This window comes from Gymnoscopelus microlampas (genome assembly GCF_963454915.1).
Source record: "Gymnoscopelus microlampas genome assembly, chromosome: 3".
In the NCBI taxonomy this organism is placed as follows: Eukaryota; Metazoa; Chordata; class Actinopteri; order Myctophiformes; family Myctophidae; genus Gymnoscopelus; species Gymnoscopelus microlampas.
The window spans coordinates 52,288,640-52,314,820 of record NC_139940.1 but is presented as its reverse complement, the minus strand read 5'-3'; the positions used below and the strand labels follow the sequence as shown (position 1 = coordinate 52,314,820).

At 44.9% G+C, this 26,181-nt stretch overlaps 1 protein-coding gene across 4 annotated transcripts; it reads right to left on the bottom strand.

The window, feature by feature from the left end:
* Positions 1-398: 398 nt before the first annotated feature.
* rusc1 (RUN and SH3 domain containing 1) lies at positions 399-26,076 on the bottom strand. 4 transcript variants are annotated; one of them, XR_014600521.1, is made up of 12 exons: positions 26,059-26,076; positions 17,142-17,267; positions 16,737-16,813; positions 15,268-15,442; positions 13,046-13,151; positions 12,853-12,899; positions 10,543-10,799; positions 9,189-9,488; positions 7,203-7,453; positions 5,414-5,578; positions 2,753-4,824; positions 399-2,716 (listed from the first exon to the last, which is right to left on the bottom strand). XR_014600521.1 is itself a non-coding variant. In XM_084053414.1 (11 exons), exons 2-11 carry the CDS (start codon positions 17,212-17,214, stop codon positions 4,656-4,658), a joined length of 1,620 nt encoding a protein of 539 aa, XP_083909540.1. In that variant the 5' UTR covers positions 17,215-17,267; positions 26,059-26,076; the 3' UTR covers positions 399-4,655. The 4 variants fall into 4 exon arrangements, 1 of the variants encoding a protein (XP_083909540.1); XR_014600522.1 differs by having other exon boundaries at positions 2,773-4,824; XR_014600523.1 differs by having other exon boundaries at positions 2,777-4,824.
* Between the last annotated feature and the right edge of the window lie 105 nt (positions 26,077-26,181).

Sequence of the window (26,181 nt, the reverse complement as noted above, 5' to 3'; positions counted from 1 at the left end):
AAGATAAAAACATTCAGAATTGTGAGTGAGTGAGCGAGCAAATCGTTGTGACGGGCCTGACAGGGCCTGTGACAGGGCTTGTGACATCAGACCCCTCTCACAGCACTGTGTGACAGGGATATCAGGCCCTCTGGCCCTGACACAGTGCTGGAAGAGGGGCCTGATGTGACGGCCTGAAATCCCTGTCACAGGCATGTCAGGCCCTGTCACATCAGGCATGATAAAAATAAAGCTTGCATTTGAATTGGGTGTGGCGGTAAGGGACCTTGATATATTGGATACGGGGAATTTCACGACACTTTTACCTTGCATTGTTCAGGTTTAGTGAAAAAAAAAGACAGACAGAGACGGTTTTGGTTTCTATAGAGAATTTTTATTGTATTTACAAACAAGCACATGCAGGGGCATGACAGTGACTGACACTAGGGGGCACTGTACTATAATGTGCAACAGGAACAGACCGAGCATAGGCTACAGGGTAGGCTACAACACATCAGAGGATAGAGAGAGCTACAGAACTCACTGCTACGTGCACACGCACGCGCACACATACACACACACACACACACACACACACACACACACACACACACACACACACACACACACACACACACACACACACACACACACACACACACACACGCATACAGAGATAGATAGAGATGAGAAGAGTAGGATAAACACTTCAAGAAAACCCCAGGACAATTAAATAGCATCGATTAAAAACGTCCAATTAAATTACCAGCTTTATGTCATGACTCGTAAATGGAAAAACACACTCAAATCAACAGTAATGCTTCATCAATATAATTCAATATGAGGTCTATTTTTAATCTCTTAGCATCAGATTCTGCCTTCACAAGGCCCTGGTCTTCATTCTGTCCATGAGGTACAAATGCATGTGCACTCATTTTAATCATCTGAACCCCATGCATCCCTATTCTAGCTTGTAGGCCTAGATTGTTTTTTTTGGCAAAGACATTTGGTGTTGAGTTAACCATGATAATATCACAATTTAACAATTGAATAAAAAATATATGTATATACCACATTAACAATGGCGTCCCTATTCGAAAATGTGCCAAAATCTGCTGGATTTTTAAATAAGTAACTGATCTACAAGCTCACAATATGTCCCAATACAACGCGCTGTGAGCTTATAAGTCAGCTATTTTTCGATTATTGTTGTATGATAGGGCTTAAGTGCTTTTACACATCGAACATTTTTTCCCCAACCAATCAGGAGAGAGGTACATAGTATGAAACACTCCCAGCCAATCAAAACAGAGATGCTTGTGCATGGGACATTTCCTGATTCAATCAAAAGACAACTATTTGGTATGGAACTCACCTAACCAATCAGAGCGTGGATCTCTGGTAACTAAATGAGGCGGGTCAGCTGGCTGACCAATGACCATTACCTTAAAGATAATAAGCATGAACAAATGGCTTCATAAATATGCATAGTAGTCATTAATATCCAATCTACGCTATAACTACCCAAACACATATATACTGTATATGGCACAAACTAAATGTATCTATGACTATGAGTAACATTCAAAATAACCAAGTCACGTCCACAGTCACTACATCTAAGACTACCTACCAGCATTAATATGGATGAGTATGATCAAAACCAAACATGGCATGGAATGGAATGGAGGAGCGACTGGCGCTGCGTTCACGCTAGTGGCAACAAAGCGACAGGCTACAAGTCATTTTTGACGGAAGCTAACGCCAAGCTACACTCGATGCTGCGCGTTGAGCTACAAAAGCTACAAAAAAATAAATTAAAGTAGAGCTGGCTTCGACATTTTTCAGTGCTCCAATGATGCAGTCAAGTGTCAATCAATCATGTGTTTCCCGCCATTTCCACTCCCAGCTCCGCTTTCCCTGCAATTCCTGCTCCTTTCCATAAATGTAAGAAAAAATAATTATTGCCGTGCAGTTCCCTGTGCTGTTTAACCTGTTTCATTTATGCAGTGTGCGATTGTGCGACAACAGGCAGAGACTCGGCAACAATGTAGCTGGCCACGCTTGGTCAGTTTGTAGCTTTGTCGCTAGTGTGTGAACGCAGCATTAGCTGATCACCACAGCAGGTTTAACAACAACAACAACACACACACACACACACACACACACACACACACACACACACACACACACACACACACACACACACACACACACACACACACACACACACACACACACACACACACACACACACACACACACACACACACCTTCTGGTTTGGATTCCTTCCGTCCAATCAGAGACTAGTAATTACATTTGGGACACCAGGTGAAATACAATGAACTATCTGGTTATAGCAGAGAAAACTAGCAGTAGCATCGGCCCTTAGAACTAGAGTTGAGACACTGTGCGTCACGGTTTAGGTAATTCCTCACGGCATTCATGTAAAGTTCCAAAAATGTTGTTTTGATACCTGGGTATGTCTGTCTGTCTGTTTGTCTGTCTGTCGGTGAGATCTTTCAAGAAGCAGAAGGTTTGAGCTACAGTAGTTACAGCGTACTGTTTTATCTGAAAAGCAGATCTTCCTCTAGATATGGGATACAGTAGATATTGTCATTCCTGGCACGGCACAATGCATACATGGTTAATCTTTAACAACCTTTATGGGTACGATATCAATACAAATGGCGACATGAGAAACCCACAGGAGAGAAGAGGCTGAGTTTCATCATTCTAAAGCCAAACACACACACGCACGCACGCACGCACACACACACACACACACACACACACACACACACACACACACACACACACACACACACACACACGTGCATGTGTCTTGTTGTATCGACGTGAGATGCAGATGTAAGTGCAGCAACAGAAAGTAGTGATCGCATTTGAACTCATAACGAACTGCGTCCTTCCACAGACGTACGCGTTTCAGCCGTCGTTTCCTGTTTCGCCATCACCTCCCTCTTCTTCCTCCATCTGTCTATCTATCTACTATCTATCTCAGGAGAAGATAATCAATCTCTATTCATAGAACTATGTATTTATATTTATATATATATATCTGTCATTATGTATATTTATACAGTCAAATATAGTTGCAGGAACATTTTCAAACTCACAGGAGCCGAGAGTTAGGAGTGAGAGTCGGGTTCAGGGGAGGTTAAGGGTCAGTAGAACACGGAACACGGCTACGGATCACTAAACATTATTACTGTTAATTAATTAATCAGTTCATTAATTAATTACTTTACGCAACGGGAGCTACAAGACCACTACTCTAAAAGGGGGATTTGTGTACTTGGTTGCGCGCCGTTGGTGCCGCACAAGCTTGTAAATCGGCTGTACATTTCCGGTGCGCGACGCGGCGCGCAAGCCGAGTACAAATCGGGGGAAAAAGCATGGCTTCTCCATCCGAACGCCTGCTAGCCAAAAGTGAAACTAGCCAATCACTCGCGCTATCAACTGACGGTCCTCCTCATATACCAGCCAATCGGCTGATTGAAAGATTGTAAGCTCGTCAAATCGTCTATTTCCGATTTTACACTGATCCGGAAAAAAAGAACACTGGGATGATGGGGTTACAGCGAATTCTCTTCCGCAGGAGGAGGTAGGTTTCAGATGTTAGCAGCTTAGCGAGAGGAGATGAAAGAACGAACGGGGAGTTCGGTCGTCACTCCGACAGCAGCGGGAGCTCGAGGTTTCACCCACCCCCGAACTCTGAGCGAACTGGACTTGAGTCATTTATCTGCTGCAACGTAGACGCCCGTGTTAACTCAGCAGATCAAAGCAGAGGCAGATCACGACGACGGAGAAGAATCGTCATCGATCTCACATGGTTCAGGAGGCAGCGAGGGGTGTGGGTGTGGGGGGGGAGGGGGGGGCTTTGCAGATTGCCGTTGATGCAAATAAAACCAGAGCCCAGATTAAACTGAGGCCATGCAACTCAACTCAAATGCTTAAACCACACGTCTTCCTCTCAGAGTAGTGACTCCTTGAGGGGCCACGTCCACAGAAAGCGTTTAGTTTAGTTGTTTTTTTGTTGTTGCTGTAAGTGCTTTTCTGCCATGCATTTCTATGGTTAAAGACCGGAGCGCTCCTCTTCCTAGTGCCTCGCCGGCAAAGCGCCCTGGGGGTGCTTAGTTCAACTTTTTGGGGGAGTAGGAGCGCCGCTCATCGAGGGCTCACTCACACATGCGTGACAGCCGCGCTGCTTCCCCCGCCCACTTCCGTTCTATGGAAGAAACGGGGCGGAGCGCCATAACGGGGCGGAGCGCTCCCGACGCGGCGGAGCGTCCCGGAGCATTGAACGCGCGCCAGCGGGTGAAGCCCCAAATCAATGTGTCTGACGGTCAGTCAGCGTCCGGGGTTCGCGCGTGTGTGTGAGACCGCCCCCAACGTCACTTTCCTACGCAGAGGGATGGAGAGACGCGCCCACAATCGTTGAGCGGAGACTTGTATTGTAGCTCAGAGCATGTCTAGCGCTCTGGACATGTTTATCCAAAGTGCTCCGTCGCTCAAAAAAAACAAACACTTTCTGTGGATGTGGCCCCAGACGGAAACCTCACTATTCACCTAAAAGACGTTTTTTTTTTCGTTTTTTTTTGTTAATTCACTTTTTCTTTTAAATTTTCGTCGACAGCAGCTATTTATTACGATGTCACATGATGAGGGAGGCGTAGCCAATGGGCACCAGTCCCTCTTTGTCTCCCCGGCGACAGCGGATCCAGTCGTGGTCCACGCCCCCCAGGACCTCGAGCTCCTCCCCCTTGTGGAAGCTCAGCTCCTCCTCCCCCGTTCCGGAATGGTCGCAGAGCGTCCTCACAGACCTACAGACAGACAGACAGATGGTTATACAGACAGAATAGGTAGACACATACAGTGTGTATGTGTGACATTCTCCCTGCCATGGACCCCCGAACAACAGTCACAATCAAGGTTTGAGTCCCAAAAGAGACATTTGATGTCTTCCCCGGACCCAAACTAGTGAATGTGCAATTTGGCCAATGTTTTTATAGTAGTAGTAATGGTGTTATTATTTTTTTATTTTATTTTAGAGGTAAAAAGATCCTAATAGTCATTAAATTGTCACTTTACAAATGTGCAGATACCCTGTATACACTTATCCTGTATGTTGGTTTGTTTATACCCAGTATACACTTATAGGCCTTCTTTATGTTGGTTTGTTTATACCCTGTATACACTTTTGGCCTACTTTATGTTGATTTTTTATACCCTGTATACACTTATAGGCCTACTGTATGTTGGTTTGTTTATTGTGAGAAAACAATGTTGCACATTAAGCTGATCATCTGGGGATCCCCAAAATCATTTGGGGACCCCCCCAGTTTGGGAACAATTGTAGTTGAGTCAAGTTTGAGTATCTATCCTTTGTACTCATGGTGTAGTGGGGTTTACCTGAGGGCTCTGGGCTTGTCCGTCATCTCCAGTGACTCTGGCTCTCTGTCGGCGTAGTAGGACTCTCCCAGGGGCTCCAGCGCCCTCCGCAGCATGGGAGTGGAAGTGCTGCTCACCATGCGAGTCAGCGCTGTGACCCCCGGAGCGATCCACTCAGACGGACGTCTGGAGAGAGAGAGGGGGAGAAAGATAGAGACAGACAGACAGACAGACAGACAGACAGACAAAGAGAGCGACAGAGAGAGAGACAGAGAGAAAATAAATCAAAAGGCAGAGTAAAATGACCCTAGGGCTGTCACGATCAGTACATTCTAGTTGACGATTCATTGTCATACAAACAATGACGATTCATGATTTAGTTACCTTTTTCTGTTATGCTACCGATAAATCAAACTAAACAATGTACCATCGCAAAAAAAAAAAGACAAATCCCCTACAAGGTATTTTATTGGGCTCTCCTTTTTCATTTGGCTGAAAACCTAACCATGCCCACAGCAGTGCTGTGGTGTTTGGCTTCACAAACAAGTCCATGATAGATGGGACTGCAGTCGGTCCGATAATAGAGGTTTACGCGCCTCCAGGTAAACAGCTGGTGTTGCTGATTCTCCACTCACGCGCCATTAAACTATAGCAGGAGAATGGCAGAACTAGACATGGGCGGCCGTCATTTGGGGTTTCAGAGGATGCCAATTTCCACTCCCTATCATCCGCATTTAAACCTTACAATTTAGGTATTTTATTAATACTAAGCCAATTTTAAGGATTTCCTTCACCGCTGAATGTTTTTTTGCGACTTAATCTGATTTTAGATCAACACTTACAGACACTTAATCAAATTGAAATAAAATAAAAAGTTAGTTTTCTTTTTCAAAGATAGCAGACCTGCTATTCAGGCAGGCTTTGGTCATTTCAAAAAAGATTTAAAATGTTGTATTACATTTTGTATTAATGCAAGAACAATGGCTTCCATTACAGCATGCTAACTTTCCAGGAAGAGAAAGCCTGCACTTTCTATTAGCTTGGATTCCCCATCGATGATGTCACTGGTAGACGGGTTTCTGAACTGTCCACAGCCCTCCTCTGAGACAGAGGTGAGAGTGAGTAGACAGAAATGGTACCATAATATTATATTATAATGAGCATTAGTGAGGACCAATTATATGAAGATTGGTCCTTGGTCCCTTTTTTTTTGCCACTGTCTATTCTTTTTATTTTTTATGAAATGACGCTTGTGCAAATAGATGTCATTAATGTGTGTAAAAATACATGGATATATGACATTTATTTCTGTTCATTTCATCCAGCTGTTTTTATACAGATAACGATTATAGCCTAACGGTTATGCAGAAAAATAATTGCGGTCAGCTCAAATGATTGCCAACAGGCGATTATGTAATAATTGTGACAGATCTGAATGACACAAACTATTCATATAAACATACACTCTTAACTCACTGTTTCTCAACGTTGGGTCCGTGGACCACCAGGGGCCCAAATGGACCCGGGTCCATTTGGTTCCATTTGTACACTCTCAGAGTTAAATGAACACTGTTGATTGTACAGTCATTATATTGGGGTCCCAGAGATAACAAATAGTATCAAGTAGGGGTCTAATTTGGGTTGTTAAAATGTTTTTTTTTTTTTATATTCCAAATGTATCAAATGTTTTAAAGATCTTTTGGAAAACAGCCAATTTATAATAGGCTTAAAGTCTTCTGGGGGACCCCTGGAACCCCCTCAAGGACCCCTGGGGGTCCGGCCGGACCCCACACACAGGAGAACCACTAACCTGGCTGACGTGTGGTGGACAGACAGCGGGCTGATGGGATGTTTGGAGGCTCCGAAGAAGCGGCCCAGACCCCAGGGGACCGCCCCGCCGCTGTCCACCCGAGGGAAGTCGCTCCCCGGGGGGCCGTGGAGCTCAGAGAGCCCCCCGCCCCCCGTCCTCTGGTTCTGAGCTCCGTAGAGACCCAGCTCCGTCAGGTTCTGACCCAACCTGCCTCCCCAACGCACCATCGCACCCCAACCCTGCTGGAGCACCTGCAGGGGGGAACAGGTTCAGTGTGTGAGTATACAGACCAGGTGGCAAGGAAGCTCCGCTGGATATGAAGCCAATAAGGAAGTGCTTTTCAGCACTGCAGTTCTCGTTAGTGGCCTAGAAGGCGTCGCTATAGAGCACAGAAGTCCTGACGTCACTCGTTCATCCCCTGGGTCATAAGTCATTTCTCTATGGAGAATAACATGGGGTCGTTATAGAATCGTCTCATATAAGAATTGTGGTTCAAAAATAAACAAACTGTCTCGGCGATATTGTCAGGGAGGAGGTTCTGTATCGTTTATGATCAGTCACTCATATTTGAAACAGTCTGTTTCTGGCGAAAATGTAACCAATTCGTCGGAAGTAACATTAGAGTTTTCTCACCGTCAGTTGATGCTTCACATCCATAAGAGTAAAACCACCGGGGTCATTTGTTTTTTTTTGGAACACAGTTCTTATTTGAAGCGATCTTAAACACGTCTATGGGGATTCAGAACGCAGGGGAAAAAAACGCGACCCAGGTACAGTAGGATGCATAAATTACGTCGGACTTCGGTGCTCTATTTCCCCCCTGCTGGCTGCAGAATAATTACCACGCCATTGATTACAATGGGGATTTGACCGGACATTACACTTGATTTTATTACTAAGGTATAGTAATCATTGTCATACATACGTTATGCTGTCAGTCGCTAGTTTAAAGTCTTCTTTCAATTACCATAATATGCGTTTTTGGTAAATTATGGTCCCATAAATGTATTTCCCATACATGGCCAATAGCATTCGTTTCCGGTTGCTTTTCGGGACTGGAAATTCCAAGATGGTGGATTTGAATTCGCAGAAAAAGTGGCTTCAAAAGGGGTCTGTAGAAACCAATGGGTGACGTCACTGTTCCCTTCGTCCATATTTTTTACAGTCTATGGTACAAACACTACCCTGCTCTGTTATAGGGCAATATATCTTTTAAATATTTTACATTAGGCTATTATAGTTAAAACAAAAACAACGTGTGTGTGTAAATGGTAAATGGTGCATTTATATAGCGCTTCTATCCGAAGCGCTTTACATTGATTGTGCCATTAACCCATTCACACACACATTCATACACCGATGGCAGAGGAAACCATGCAAGGCACCAACCTGCTCATCGGGAGCAATTAGGGGTTCAGCGTCTTGCTCAAGGACACTTCGACACTAACTCTAGGGGAGCGCCCCAGCCCGGGATCGAACTGGGAACCTTGCGGTTTTTCCAGTTCACTCTACCCAGCCACTCTACCCCTGAGCCACTGCCGCCCCAGTGGCTCAGGGGTAGGGGGGTGTGTGTGTGTGTGTGTGTGTGTGTGTGTGTGTGTGTGTGTGTGTGTGTGTGTGTGTGTGTGTGTGTGTGTGTGTGTGTGTGTGTGTGTGTGTGTGTGTGTGTGTGTGTGTGTGTGTGTGTGTGTGTGTGTGTGTGTGTGTGTGTGTGTGTGTGTGTGTGTGTGTGTGTGTGTGTGTGTGTGTGTGTGTGAAAACGTTAAAGAGCAATCATCCCGTGGTGGCACCTCACTGGCAGGTGAGTCAGTAGGATACAACAGCAGTGACAACACACACACAGAAATACAGAATAATTGGCATAACAACTAAATTGGGGAGAAAAAAGGGGTAAAAAGCAAAAAGAAAAAGCAGCTAAGTGGTCATGTGCCCGAAATGGTTGCCGCCTAACCCTGGTGTAGCTTATTATTCATTCTAGACACTTACCTGTTCAGCTTGTTGCGTCAGGCTGACCTCCTCAACAACAGGGGGCGCTATATCTCTGAAATGCTTCTCTTGAACCCACATCAGCTGAGGACTGGTCTGGCCCAGGCTGACCGGGCGAGGTTTAAGGAAGCCCGCATCGCCGTTGATCAACTTCCCCGGTGCTTCCTCCATCGGATCGGCCAACGGGGAGGAGCTCGCGTTACTGTCGGCCTCCTTAGTTTCAGGTCTCCCAAAGTCCAGCTCTGATAGGCTCTCCAGGTAGCCGGCCCCGCCCCCTCCTCGCGCCTTGGACAGGGACCCCTGAGGTGGTGATAACAGTGGTGGACAGTGCGTAAGTACATTTATTTGAGTACTGTATCATCGATGGGGAATCAAAGCTAAGAGAAACTGCAGGCTAGTATGGAAGCCATTGTTCTTGCGTTAATACAAACGAAAATACAACCTTTGAAATCTTGTTGGAAAACAAAAAAAACAAAAAACTGCCTAACGATGATGTCACTGGTAGGCAGGTTTCTGATCTGTTCACAGCCCTCCTCTGAGACATAGACCGAGTAAAATAAAATGGTATGGTACCATATTATCATGAGCATTAGTGAGGACCAATTATATGAAGATAGGTTGAAAATGGGTGAAGTCGTCCTTAAGAGGAGTAGTTCACCCAAAAAAAATACTTATTTTCTATCAATTACACACACCATGAAGCATTGAATTCATGGAGATTTTTTTGTTTTGTTGCATTCCTAAGCCAATAATTTGATGACCGGAGGAAAGATGCTAAAGTATCCGGTATAGGGAGACTCAAAGAGTCTCCATTGAGTCTCCTACCGAAGAGACCGCTGTCATAAAACGATTGGCTTAGGAATGCGACAAAAACTAAACAATCTCCATGATATCAATGCTTCATGGGGTGAGTAATTGATGCGAGTACATTTTTGGAGTATTCTTTTTTCTCTCTCTCTCTCTCTCTCGTACATCTCTCTCATACATTTCAAATAGAAATATTGTGCTTTTTGACTCCCCTACATTTCTGGGAAGGGACTCTTGAGACCCAAACTTACATAAATATATTGTTATGAATCAACCACTTAAGCTCCTATTTCAAAAATAGTGAAAATAGCAGATCTACAAGTTCACAACGTGTCGCACCATGACACATTGTGAGCTTGTAGATCTGAGATTTTCACAATGCTGAAACTTTCATAAAATGCCTGGTGTATTATTATTTTTAAATGTTTTTAAACCTTTTTTAGGAATTGTTCTAAATTTCAATACAGCAATGCATCGACACAAACAAGAAAAGAGAAAAACGCACTTCGTAATTTGTACTTTTGAATACTTTTACTCGAGCACATACTTTGTCCGCCACCCGCAGTGGCGTCGGCCTGATGAGCCCCGCCTCCTGGCTAGTAGCGGTGGGGGGCGGGCTGTGCTGGGGGACCTCCGGGCTGCGATTGGCCGGCTCGACGAGGTGGTGGTGGTGCTGGAAGAGGAGGTCCAGGTTGAAGGTGAGGAGGCTGAGGGGCTGCAGGAGGAGCAGCACCTCCTCAAACAGGGACTGGCAGGAGGAGAGACGCACGAAGGAGCACGGGTGGTAGAACGTCTCCAACACATCTGGGGGGAGGAGGGGACGCACAGAGACGATCACTTAACCCATTCAATCCGGGGACGCATCTGTGGCATTAGTAGATTTCTTTGGCTATTCAAAAACAGCAGATCTACAAGCTCATAGCGCTATTTTTGAAAAATCGTGCACATTCGTGCAAATCTTTGAATAATACATTTTTTTAAAGGGAACATTTTTGACTCAAATCTTTGATTCTGGGGGGGTCCCTATTACAAAATATTTTGAGATGGGGGTCAGCGGCCAAATACATATAATTTTGGGGGTCCTTGACATGAAAAAGTTGGCGAACCACTGATATAGAAACATAAGTTTTTTAAAAAACTGTAGGATTTAGAAGATATTTATAGAAGCAAAGATTTGAGTCAAAAATGTTCGCTTTAAGAAATTATATTCAAAAGATTTCCACAAACTTTCAGGTCAGGGCCCACTTCTCTCATAAAGAGCTTGCGGCCACCCATCTGACCACTTAACACGGTAGCCGAATGGCATTTTCAGAACATGTTTATTTTAAGGCAGCATTACGTAACTTTTTAAAAATGAATAAAATTGAATTTTGTCCAATCTGTCAAGTAGAGTATGTTAATACAATAACTTATACAATTGGGGTGGTTGTATTTTGTCTCCCTGCTCTTCTGTTGAGACATTTAGATGGTGTCAAAGGTCAAGTCTCACCTAGACACAGGATCTGACATAAAATTTGTACCTGATGGTCAAGACTCTATTACCTCAATGGTAAAAATGTCAGCACTTTCAGCACTTCAGCACTTTCAGCACAAACATTTACCACCGAAGTGCGCATTTTTTGCCACGCAATGGTAAACATTTCAGCACATTTCAGCAGTAAACAGGGTTCAAATCCGGGGTAGAAGAGGAAAGTTATATAGTGCAGCTTTGATGATCATCAATCAATCGATTCGAAAGTATACTTTTAAGTTTTAACATGATATTTTACAAAGATCACAGGTGGGTCATGAGGCCTGGTCTGTTTGGAGGCAGAGCCACATTTTAAACAAAATTAACTAACCCTAACCCTATTCTAACTTGCATTTTAGGGTCATTATATTGTCAAAAATTAAAATAGTCTTCTAACGATTATGCAAAAATAATTGCGATCTGCTGTGTGATCCGGTGATTATGTAATAATTGTGACAGGTCTAAATGACACATAGTATTCATACTAATATACACATACGGTACCCTCTAACTCACCGTTTCTCAACGTTAGGTCCGAATGGAGGGATGTGAGGGACTATGTCAGCTTGTGTCAGATGTAAGAAGGGGGTCTTCAAAGGAAAATAAATGTTTGGGAACCACTGACTTAAACACAGGGATTTTGAAAACCTTTCCATGACAAGGACACACCAAAGTCTGCTATCTTCTGAGCTGAGCACAGCTGGTGAAAAAGACGCAGGGCTTGGCTCGCGCAAAAAGGATGACGGGAGTCTTAACACATGGCCTGTGTTCACAGTGATCATCTGTGAAGATATCTGTGCAGTTTGGCTGAGCTTTCTGACATGGGGGGAATGTTGTAAACATCACTGAATCTGTGCAAATATTTGCACATAATGATCGCTGAGTCTTAGCTCCCTCAGCTGCTGTTCAAAAAACAATTTTCGGCATAGATGTTCACATTTTTTATGATGATATTGCAAAGTTGACAATATTCTTACATCCCTAAAAAAACAGCTATCAGCAGGTAAACACACCCATGGTCCTATAGGCATATATAAACATTGTAGTCAATGGTGTTTCTTAAAATGCTCTTATGTGTAAAGCCATCAAAAGGTACAGATGTCACCACATTCAGAGAATCTCGATTACTAATGACCTGGTTATTAGTATTGCAGTATTAACAAAACACAGCTATTATTGTGTATTATTATATAACATATTTTGTATTTTTTGTCTTGTTTGAAGCTCTTTAAAAATGTGCTTTTGAGAAGTGGTACACAAATAAAGTGTAGTATTATTATTAATATTATGAATTGATTCAATAATGAATTTGTAAAACAATGTGTTAGGGTAAACACAGGAACTTACCACTACAGGACTGAAGGTGGGATAACCACAAATCCAGAGATTTGGTGCTGAAAATCAAGACGGAGAAAAGATTATTCATTGTATCTGGGATCTGTGCAAAAATACTGCAAATGTCATTGTTGTTGTCGCTCTTTAGTGTGTAATGTCCCTTTAAAAGGCCCAGTATAGGGAGGACGAGGAGGAGGGAACTTACTTGAGCAAGCCGAGGAGGAAGGCATTGAACCTGTGTTTACTCTGCCTGAGCTGAGGAAGAGACGCTACTCGCACCTGGAGACTGTACAGACCCTGGGTGGAAGGGCCTGCAGAGAGAGAGAGGCAGAGAGAGAGAGAGAGAGAGAGAGAGAGAGAGAGAGAGAGAGAGAGAGAGAGAGAGAGAGAGAGAGAGAGAGAGAGAGAGGCAGAGAGAGAGAGAGAGCGAGAGAGAGAGAGAGAGAGAGAGAGAAAGAACGAGAGACGAACGAGAGAGACAGACAGAAGGAGAGAGAGACAACAAAACAGAAATGAAAAGGGGGCCGAAGGAGAAAGCAAGTGAGAGAGAGACAGATGTGAGCAAGCTGGTCTCACAGCATGTTCAGTGAAACCTCTCCAAATGATCCAGAAATGTTCAATTTCTCCCAAGGTTATTATAGTTTTGAAATGTTCAATCATTTTTCAGAACAAGATTAAAAAACCTCAGAATTACAGCAGATCTACAAGCTCACAAGCTTGTAGATCGGCTACTTTCAAAAATAATTTACGATATTCCTGGACATTTTTGACAACAGGGCTTATAACTGGCACAGCTAAAATGACTTATGTATGACATTTTGACAAAGACTAAAACTGAGGAAAATGTGTCAATGTTTTTCGTTACTTTTAGTAAGTTTTGTAAACACACCATACCGTTTCAGTTAGTTATCGTTTTTGATTTCAGTTACAGTAACTAATATGTATATAGTAACATATAATAGTGACTTCTGTGTTCCCTTTACTGGTTGCTGGTTGCTGCCTGCCTCCAGATCAAAACACTGGTGATGCCCTACAAGGCAGCCAAGGGCACGGCACCCCACGTACCTTCAAGACAGTCAGAACTGCACACTCACTCCCCATTTTCTACCGCAGTCTGAAAACCCATTTCTTCAGACTCCACCTCACCACCTAGCACTCACCTCTTCAGACTCCACCTCACCCCCTAGCACTCACCTCTTCAGACCCCACCTCACCCCCTAGCACTCACCTCTTCAGACTCCACCTCACCCACTAGCACTCACCTCTCTTTGTATCACTTCTTGCTGTTCGTTTTGATAGATACTAATACAATGCAGATGTATGTTGGTTGTTCAGTTACAGTATTTTACTTACATACACATATAGGCAGCTGTTTCCTTGACCACAAACGCTAGGTTTGATCTTCATCTGGTATCCTAGTTTCTTTGTATCACTAAATTGCTCCCCTGCCACTCTATTTCCATGACCATTTACCCTGTCCCATCGCTGTGATTTTTAATCACTTGACCACTTCACATTCACAGCAAAGCAGGACTGGCGATAGCTAGGCTTTAAGGCATGGCCAAACGAGCCGCTAGGTGAGTCAGCGCCCACGGCGAGCAACCGACAGCCTCTCGCATTGATGAGGAACGGCGAGCCATGGTGGACATAATTTGTTATCACATACAAATTGCACATACGGTAGTACTTGACAGTGACAGGTGCCCCGACGGCCCATTATTCCGACATCCCGTTGGTCTGACTGGCCCCATTATGACATAATAGGAACAGGACCCTAGATACATAGGACATGGGGGACATGCCGTAGGTATGACGCCATTTACTCTGATCTGGAAGTCTGCTAAATGCCTAAATTGAAATAGGCTCTATGCACAGCAGCCATATTATCACTTCCTTCCCAAGGTGTTACCAATGATACTAACGAAGGCTCTGTTCCATTTAGTCTAGCACAGTGGTTTCCACGATCCCCATAACTCTGAGTGTACAAATGGAACCAAATGGACCCTTACGGGTCCATTTGGTTCCATTTGTACACTCTCAGAGTTACACATCTGTAAGGGGTCATTTGGAAGCCCATGAGGGTCCCTGGACCCCAACTGTAGACCCACTGGTGTAACATAGTGTTTCCAATATCAGCACCCTGACTCTGTTTGACCAGAATGGAACAGAGCCTTCATTAGTATCATTGGTAACACCTGTGAATGTATTCATAATATGGCTGCTGTGAATAGAGCCTATTGTAGATTAAAAAAGGATAAGAGAGAAGGATATTGAAAGGAGGAAGGTAACGACCAGATGAGAGACTTTCTTCCCAGGATCACAGCTGATCTTGAACTTCAGTAGAGAAGTGTGAGTGAAATGGATGCTTTGTCAGCAGCTGCTCTAGGATCGGTGGAGGAGTGTCGGTAAAATGGATGCTTTGTTTACCAGGCTTGGTGGAGGCCTGGACCAAACCCCAGGCTGAATTTGGCCGCCTGCCCGCAATCAGGTCACTCTGGTGGGGCTTGAGGCCGTCAGACAGCAAGCTCCACAGGGCAGGGCACAAACACTGCACCACCACACGACCCAGAGAGGGATTCACACTGCTGTCTCCTGACAACGCCTAGAGGAGAGGAGAGGAGAGGAGAGGAAACGGGGAAGGGCAGAAAGTAGGACAGGAGGACAGCAATATAGAGGATGAGGGATGGAGTGACGGTACAAGTGCATGAGAGAGAGAGAGAGAGAGAGAGAGAGAGAGAGAGGGGGGAGAGAGAAACAGGACAAGAGACATGATGACATCATTAGGAGGTTAGGAATTAAGGAGACAGTTTGAGCTTGGTTGTATTTTATAAACCATACACCACAGTCTAATAATAACAATAATAACAGCATAGCTTCCCTGTGCAAATGAAAAAGGCTTTCAGACAGTAAGTTAAATGAATTACCAGTTACTGATAGTGACGCTGCCTTGAATACCCTTACACATAATAGCCCATCATAAAATGTCAATTGAAAAAATGGATTCTTCAAGGCTCAGCGCAGAGTAGAAGCTCAGTGTGTCTCGTCACTGTGCAGCTGTTTTGTATGATAGAGTAAATATGAGGCACTCGCATTCAAGAAGATTCAAAACATACACTGGCCTCGGGCCTCTATTTATCACTACTCCATTTCGTAGTGATAAATAGCAACTTAACATTTGTTTACAAACATAAACAAACATTCATGTTACTGTACTTGCAACCCCACTTGAAATTGAGAGGCTATCCCATAGCCTGAGGGGACGGTAGAGTCGGCTAAACGTGTTGCGCTGACTGATTCGGTCAGTGAACGACCCGCCCCCCGTGGTTGTGATTGGCTGAGAAGCACCCAGCCGTTGTTTCACTAGGGGTGCGTTCGAAAATATAGCACCGAGCGCACTGGCCAATACAAACTAATAGGCGAGTGCGCTCGCGGTGCACATTTCCGAACGCACCCAAGGTAACATCATGATAAGGTAGAGAAAAGCCCTTTCAGCAGGTCTTTGACGTTGCTGAGCCGTGAGTGGCGTAGCAGCGTCAGCCGAGTGTTAAAAGTCGCTGAGCTGTGAATGGCATAGCAGTTTCAGCTGAGTGTTTAGCGGCTATGTCCACCAAGGCATTTATTTTTTTCTGGGCGCAGCGTATGTTTTGAATTGTTTTCAATGAGAGCGCTGCGTATTGACGCTATGCTAGGCGCTGAGCGTGTATTCTACGCTTTCACGTCAGGCTTTTTCATCTTGGCTACCCAGAGTGTTTTAGGAGAGTGCCAGCTGGGAGAAAATCAACACTATGGTAGACAAAATGGCCTCAATGTTTGAGCTGAGTGGTTTGCTGTGTGCATGTGGCAGCATGAGCTGCACTGTCTGTGTAGACACAAGCAGACAGACAGACAGACTTTACCTTCTGTACAACAGTCCTCGAGGAACTGAACTGAGCCAAGATGGCCTCCACTGCCACGCTGACTGCACTGACAAGAGCTGGAGGGACACAGAACCACGGGTTACATCACAAACCTTTACCATGTCAGTTGTAAATCAGTGGTTCTCAAACGTTTGAATTGCAAGGACCCACGGTTTGGTATTTATTATGGACCCCCGTGAATCTGAGAGTGTACGAATGGAGCCAAATGGACCCGTAAGGGTCCATTTGGCGCCATTCGTATACTCTCAGAGTTGCATGCCTGTAAAGGTCCATTTGGTTTCTATAATTTAGGCCTTGAGGGAACCCCCTCAAGGCCCCCCAACTTTGAGAACCACTGAGTTCCATCAGAACCCACGACATGTTGCGTCACACCCTCGTCCGTACCTTTCTTGTCCTGCAGAGGACAGAGTGAGGACATCAGACCTCTCATAGGAACATGCACATCTTCTTCTCCCATCCAGGAAGTCCCTCCCCTCTGTACGGAGCCGGCGAATGAGACGCTACGAACGGCTGTGATTGACAGCGAGACGGGGGTTAACATACCAAGTAGGCAGCGTAAGGATTCACAGACATCAAAAAATAAATCTACGCAGACAGAAAAAGCCACAACTAAACATTGGTGCTATTAGTAGTAGATAGTCAAAATCACAGTAACTTAGCAATGGAGTGCGGGGATTATTAGCGCATGGTGTGCAGCGGTCATCAATGTGCCCGTGGCAAGACTTGTCCATGTCCGTGGGACATTTTTATTTAAAGAAATACAAAACAAAAATACAAGATTTAATCTGTTTCCCCATTATAATGCTCTTATTTTGTTCATGTAATATAGTCCCAATAGGCTCTATGCACAGCAGCCATATTATCACTTCCTTCACAGGTGTTACCAATGATACTAATGAAGGCTCTGTTCCATTTAGTCCAGCGCAGTGGTTTCCACGACCCCCAATTCTGAGAGTGTACAAATGGAACCAAATGGACCCTTACGGGTCCATTTGGTTCCATTTGTACACTCTCAGAGTTACACACCTGAAGGGGCCATTTGGAAGCCCATGAGGGTCCCTGGACCCCAACTGTAGACCCACTGGTGTAACAGAGTGTTTCCAGTGAGCCAACATGCGCAATATCAGCACCCTGACTCTGTTTGACCAGAATGGAACAGAGCCTTCATTAGTATCATTGGTAACACCTGTGAATGCCTTCATAATATGGCTGCTGTGAATAGAGCCCATTACTGAAATCCCCCCAAACTGCCTTTTAGCATTGCTTGCATAATTGTACTTGCTGGACTGTCAGCAATTTGTTTATAAAGTATTCAATCAATCGTGTGTATACTTAGTCCAGGCGTTTCGGGCCATATTTTGATGGAATCGTGCACTTTACGATAAAAGCATGAAATTTGGCACACAGTTAGAGCATGCCATAAGGAACATTTTTGGCTATAGGGCCATCACAGATTTGTCCTGTGGTAACCATGGCAGCCATTTTCCAAAATGGCCTCCATCTGCTGTTATTTTACCAATAACTCAGGTGCTAGACCACCTAGGATCTAGATTCTGGTGACTAATCCTACATTTTCAAGGATGAGGAATACAGTGGTACTATTCACAACATGCTAGTAACTACCTAACTAACTACAGTACATGAGAAGGCTGATACTCGCGTCATATTACACCTAGAAGATGCTATGAAGGAAGGGTATAGCAAGGTGACAATACGCACAGTAGACACGGATGTGCTGGTCCTGGCAGTAATGTCAGCCCATCACCTCCACTTGACTGAGCTGTGGGTTGCTTTTGGAACTGAAAAGTACCTTAGCTGCTACCCCAGACAAAATAGATGACTGGATGGAGCCTCTGGAGCGATTTGTGGTATTGCTCTATGACGGCACAAGCGGCCAGGCATCAGTGAATCAGGCACGGAAGCAGCTATTCACCCAGAAGGGTAGAACAATTGATGGACTCCCCCCAACACGAGCTGCACTGATTCAACATACAAAGAGCCTACCAAGCTGGCCACTGCTGGGGACAGGTGATGGTTGCAGCCCCTGAACTCCCATCCCCAGGTGAATGGGGGTGGAAGAGGAAGGAGACAGGTGAATACAAATAATTGAATCCACTTCTTTACACTTGTAAACCCGTGATCTGACAATAAAGCTGATTCTAATTTTGACAGGAGGATGGGAAGTGCACTGGACCACACAGAAGCGAGCCTGGCCTGTCGAGAACTCCTCCGCTGTGGTTGCAAAAAGGGATGCAGTGGACAATGCAGATGTGTTAAGGCAGCACTTCAGTGTACTGCCCTTTGCTACTGTGGTGGACTGTGCAACTAACATTGTGTAGATTATCTGGCTTTATTGAATAGACCCCTTAACAGACGACGTCACACTGATAAGAACCAGTCTGCGCGGAACCAGTATGCGCGCAATGAATTCATTCTATCAGGTCTCGCTAGGACGCGCCTCACTAGCCAACACACAAGAGGGGGTTGGGGTGTGCTGAAAATTGAGAATTGATTGCGTGAAACAATCACCTGTGCGTCCAGTCTCAATGTTGGTAAACAAATAATTGGTCTATATGCCATTAGGCTATGACTCATGAGTACTCTGCCTTTGTTGTGTCTTATAGTCTTATAATTATAAAATAATTATGCAATACTACTACTAATAAAAGAAACATTCTTGACTCTCATGTGTCAGTTTGAAAACATGTACTGTACTACACCATTATATATTTTGATGGGTTTACTATTATTTAATTAACTGAATGCCAGATATATGTAGTTAGGTAGTAGCATGTTGTAAATAGTACTGCTGTATTCCTCATCCTTGAAAATGTAGGATTAGTCACCATAATCAAGATCCTAGGTGGTCTAGCACGTGAGTTATTGGTAAAATGACGGCAGGTGGCGGCCATTTTGGAAAATGGCTGCCATGGTTACCACAGGACAAATCTAAATAGTACCACTGTATTCCTCATCCTTGAAAATGTAGGATTAGTCACCAGAATAAAGATCCTAGGTGGTCTAGAACCTGAGTTATTGGTAAAATAACAGCAGGTGGTGGCCATTTTGGAAAATGGCTGCCATGGTTACCACAGGAAAAATCTGCGATGGCCCTATAGCCAAAAATGTTCCTTATGGCATGCTCTAACTGTGTGCCAAATTTCATGCTTTTATCGTAAAGTGCACGATTCCATCAAAATATGGCCCGAAACGCCTGGGCTAACTGTATGTCTTGCATAAAGGGCTGCTGGGCCGCAAGACACATTTCAGTGTGAGTTGACAATAAAGTATTATCGTATCGTATCGTAATTAAAAAACATTCAATAGACTTGGAGAGCCTTCTATTCAGAATATAGGACACTGATTAATGAATAGAGAAATGCAGAAATACAATAATTGAATTTTAAAATATGCAGCACTTTGGCATAGATACACACTATGGCATACTAGGAGTCCACTAAGGCTAGGTCTATTATGTGTTTCTGGTAATGTTATCGAGGGCTCATTTTGCACGTCCGTGGCAACAACTAAGTTTGGCGGAAAAAATGTCCATCACAAGCTGCCATGGTGATGACCTCTGAAGTTAGCAAAAAAACAAAAAAAAACACATCTGGTATTTTCCAGTTGTGAACCATGCCTAATCAACACTACATTATTTCACTAATTAACAGAATAATTAATGAAAGGCGCTGTTGTAGTTGATTGGTTGGACCTTCATGGTTCATGATTGGACAATACTGAATGAACACTTCCTGGTTCCTAGGGAAGGAAGACTCTGTGCCATCTCACTGTTACACACACATACACACAACTAGACGCATGCACACGCACGCACACCCACACGTGCACACACACGCATTCGCGCAGACACACACATGCACGCGCCGCATGCACACATGCGCGCACACAAACACGCACATATGCACACACACACCGACAGACACACGCACGCACACACACACACACACACACACACACACACACACACACACACACGCCGGATGCAGAGCAAGGGGAAAAGGATTGTGTGACAATCGATGGGGGTGGCACGCGTGCAGAGGTCACGTGTCACACACCGTACTCTAAACCACGCCGTTTGACTTCCATATAAATTGATTTATATAAACCGGTTATATAAATGCTAACATTTATACAGTTCACACGAGCAGTGCAGTTAGTTTGCTTTGACTATTTCATTACCACTACGCTGCAAACATAAAAACATGACCATGGACAATGAATGAGCATCTGTCAAGTCCATGACCATTTCAACAAAACATGCAACACAACATGGAGAGAAACGGGCAGACAGGATGGATGGCTAAAGACGGTTAAAGATGGTTAGACAGACAGACAGACAGACAGACAGACAGACAGACAGACAGACAGACAGACAGACAGACAGGCAAGCAGGCAGGCAAACAGACAGGCACACAGGTAGAGAGACAAACAAGACTGATAGACAGATGGACTGACGGATGGATGTACGGACAGACAGACAGACAGACAGACAGACAGACAGACAGACAGACCGTAAAGCAAGCATTATTAAAAACAGAAAGAGAGAATGACAAGAGTAGAGTAGAGTAGAGTAGAGTAGAGTAGAGTAGAGTAGAGTAGAGTAGAGTAGAGTAGAGTAGAGTAGAGTAGTAGAGTAGAGTAGAGTAGAGTAGAGTAGAGTAGAGTAGAGGAGTAGAGGAGTAGAGTAGAGTAGAGTAGAGTAGAGGAGTAGAGGAGTAGAGTAGAGTAGAGTAGAGTAGAGTAGAGGAGTAGAGTAGAGTAGAGGAGTAGAGTAGAGTAGAGTAGAGTAGAGTAGAGGAGTAGAGGAGTAGAGTAGAGTAGAGTAGAGTAGAGAAGAGGTCTTACTGAGAGCACGTGGCTGCACAGCGGTAGCAGCAGCAGCAGTGGTAGTGGTAGTGGTGGTGGTAGTGGTAGCCTGGCAGAGGTTTTTGGGGGGCAGGGGCGGCGGGGGCAGGGGCGGGTAGAGGTAAGGGTAGTACAGGGGGGCGGCCAGGGCGGGGAGAGTGTGCGACCGGGGGAAGAGCGGCGAGCCGAGCCGCGAGCCCTCGGTGCCGGGCGGCGGCGCCCCGGAGCGGAGGGGAGGAGAGAGCGCTCCGATGGGGGAGAGGCGGGGAGGCGCGCCCCGGTGCAGGGGGCAGTTCTTGGGGTGGTACAGGTAACAGGTGGGCAGCGGGGGCAGCGCTTTGGAGGCCCTGGTCACGTAGCCGCCGGGGTCGTTCGCCGCTGTGCGTTTGTCCGCCGCGTACAGAGAGTCCGTGGCGCTCAGCGCGGTGGAGAACGACAACATGGCGTCCACGTTCTTGTAAGGGGTGGAGCAACTAGGCGACGGCGGGGCGGCGGCATTGACGGGGGCGGGCGGGGCGGCGGCGGCGGCCCGCCCCCCCGGCGACTCGTCAAAGTACAGAGAGTCAAAGTGACTGAGGGACTCGGACAGGAAGTCGTAATCGAACGCCGCCGCGTCCGCTTCCGAGTCGGCGGCGGCGTCGTCGTTTCCTCGGCCGATAGCGCCCCGGGACGCCGGAGCGCGGCCCCGCCCCCCGCGCCTTGCGGCGTTCTCCGAGCCCGGGTCTCGGCGGAGACGGGCAGAGTAGGGGGGGTCGCCGCCGCCGCCGCTGCCTACGTGGTTTAGGGGTCGAGGGTCGGGGAGGTTTGGGGGTCGGGGGTCGGCGGGTTGGGGGTGGGGGTCGTAGCGACGCTGGGCCGAGTGGAGGAAGTAAGGGGACGAGAGGGAGGGGGGGAGAGGGGAGGAGGACGCTGCTTATTGGACGGGATAAAGAAGACAAAGTTTGCGTGGGGGAGGGGCGGGCGGGGGGGAGGGCGTACGACCAAGGCGAGATGAGGGGAGAGAGAGAGACAGAGTAGAGGACAAAACAGTCGGAGATGACAAGAATGGGGATGGGAGAGAGAGAGAGAGAGAGAGAAAAAACGGAGAGACATAAAAGGAATAAATGTAAATAAATAAATGGGAAGGAGAGAGAGAGAGAGAGATGGAGAGAATGTTAGTGTCCGTCGGGAGAAGAATGCACACACCCCATGACTCATCACGTGTCACACATGCAGAGAATGCAGAGATTTAAACACCATGTCAACAGATATACACAAAGATGAGTTATGAGCCATAACAATCACAATAACCCCTGTTTCGTATTAATGAGCAGTAATAATTAAGAAAATGGAGATACTGTATATGGCAGTATCCGGCCACAGCACCCCCACTGGCAATATCACAGTACAGCATGACTTTTGTTATACCACAGTTTAATTTAAATAATTCTTTATTGTTGTCACATGCAATTCAACAACAGTGAAACTGTTATCAGCCTCAAGTGCTTTTGACAATTTATTACAAATAAATACACTTAAATACACTAGAAAAAAACCAACAAGAAACAGGTATTAAAAAAGAACTACATTCAAATCTAGTTAAATCTTAATCCAGAAGTACATTGCAGGCAAGACAGTTTATTCCACAAAATAAAATAGGTCCTTTGTTTATTTCCCTTTTCTCAAACTCCCCCAGATCCTTCTGTAAACGTTGATTCAGGCGCAGGCTGGTCCTCAGTTTTCGATTCATTCGTTGTCATCAAAAATCTAATTAAAAATGATTTCCTCAAAGCAAATACATGTGACAAAGTCATTATAATTCATTTTCTGCCAGTAAAGCAAACGGATGCTATAGATAACGCTAGGTCCTTTCTGACAGCTAGCAGCCGTATCTTTTTGAACTGTACTTCCCTGTCCTTGTAAATGGTAAATGGTAAACGGTGCATTTATATAGCGCTTTTATCCAAAGCGCTTTACATTGATTAATAGTTTGTCTCTCAAACTATTAATAAAGTATTCAATCAATCAATCAATCAATCAATCAATCAATCAATCAATCAATCAATCACAGACCCCCATTTGACAGGGTTAGGGTCCTAAATCTACACTGTAACATCCTCATTGTTTGTTTAACTCTGAGAGTGTACACATGGAACCAAACCGACCCTTATTTGTACACTTTCAGAGTTACAGCCCGAAAGGGGTCAATTTGGAACCCCCATGGTTTAGTCAATCAGCCAACAAGCTCATGGTGTTGGATACACATGTGGCCAGCAAGCTTCAGACGACACTCCTTGATCTTGTGTGTTACTCAGCATGCCGTCCCAAAGGTCAATGATCCATACCACGACACATCAAGGGCCATGCGCAGCATGGGGCGACATCGTGGTGATATTACGCCAGCACCTTGGTTTTCTCCCACGTTGAGAAGTAGTACTATCTTCAGACTCTCATCCTCCACTGACAATAAAAGGGTTCTCCGCTGTATCTGAGACCAACGTTGTGTAGTTTTTTTTGTTGCACTGTAGTTTTTGGTCCAGTTGTGTTGAATGTCCAATGAACCACAATTGAAACGAGCCTCTGGCTTTTTTTGTGCGTCATCCATTTGCCATGTTTTTAACGAGCCGTACTGCCTGAGCCTTTTAAAAATCGTCAATAAAGGATTTCAATAAAATCAAATCAAAACACGCCTATGTTATCCGTGAAGTCCAGGTCGGTGATATTCGCTGGGGGCACTCGCCGACTCTTGCGTGGCATGAGGGCGAAGCCCAGCTCTTCCTCTGTCCCACGGATGGCGAGCAGGTCGCCCTGTAGTACTCCTGCCAAGATGTCGAACAGCTCCAATAGCTCACACAAACAGTGTTGATTTTGACAGCAAATTTTGATTTAGTTTTAGTCATAGTCTTTTGTCTTGATGGCATCGAAATGATTTTCACTTAGCTGCATGCCGAAAATAGCCGATCTACAAGCTCACAACGCGTCGTACTGCTAGTCCCTCCCTAACATTTTAGTCTAGTTTTTATTTGTTGACGAAATTGTCAGTATATTTAGTCTTAGTTTTAGTCATCATAGCTTAGTTTTTATTTAGTTTTCGTGAGTGAAAAAAGGTAGTCAACGAAATATTTTCGTCATAGTTTTAGTCAACGAAATCAACACTGCTTACAACACGCAAATCTCGGGCGGTCTAAGTGCAGCGGGCCAAGCAAGAAGTACTCTTTAGGGAGCGAAATCTCGTTTGGTTCTGGAACTTTATGCCTTTAATTCCTGTTTACACTTTAATATTATATTTTTTGTTTTGTTGTTACCCCTCGTTGTATCTCTTTTTCTTTAACCGTCCTGTGTTTCATAACTGTGGCACTGCCGTGACAACTGCATTTCCCTCGTGGGATCGGGGTCTATCTATCTAGTATCTAACATCTCGGTGGTACCGCCGGGCGTAATGACCCTGCCCCGGGTGTGTGTAGGACGCAGACACACATTTGTACAACCTGCATAATGTCCAGGATCTGTCCCCTGTGGACAGAGTAAAACGCTTTGCAGAAGTCAATGAAGGTTATTACCAAGGATAATAACCTTGTTTTTGAGCCCGCGTACAGTATATGATTCAGTCCAGTGCAGCACTGTGCAGTACAGTATTTTACAGTACAGTGCCGTACCATACAGTACAATACAGTACAGTACAGTACAGAACGGAACAGTACAGAATAGTAGAGTGCTGAGTGCTGAGTCAGTGACCAACACATTTCCTATTGCTTTCTGCTTTGTCACTGTTTACTTATCTGTGTGTAGCTTCACTCCCCAACTTTCTACAACATTACGTACGTAACACTACATTACACTATGTTACACTATGTTACACTCAATTACACTAGTATGTAATGTAACTCCATTATAGATTACATTAGGTGTCACACACACGCGATTTGTATACATTCTGCTCTGTGATGTGTTTTTATACCTGATGCTCTTTTATGTGTTTTTATACGTAATGCTCTGTTTTTAAATTATTTAACCATGACACTTTATCTATGCACTTCAAACTGTGATTTTATATACCTGCTGCTATTTTATATACCGGGTAATTATGTTTTCCACCTGCACAAGAGGCATTTCTGCCTTCCATAGTGCCATTTATCCATTGCTATTTTTAGTCATGTTATGCATATTGGACTTTGTATATTTGATTTGACTGTCCCTTTCCTGATATTTTTGTTCTGAGTTCTGTGTTCCTTTCCTGTCCATGCTCTCTTTCCCTGTTCTAACTGTTCCTGTAACTGTTGTTAAAAATACTTCCACCCACTCCTACACCTGTGATCGTGTACGGTAACAATTCTGATTCACAGCAGCATGGAGAGAGAGAGAGAGAGAGAGAGAGAGAGAGAGAGAGAGAGAGAGAGAGAGAGAGAGAGAGAGAGAGAGAGAGAGAGAGAGAGAGAGAGAGTGTGTGTGTCCGTACCTTAGACCTGGGAGCCTGTCGCTCAAATGAAACCAACACATGATACTTCCTGTTTTTCTGGCACCCCTCCTACATCATAGGTTCTTAAAGGTGTACACACACACCTGACTCACACACTGGCAC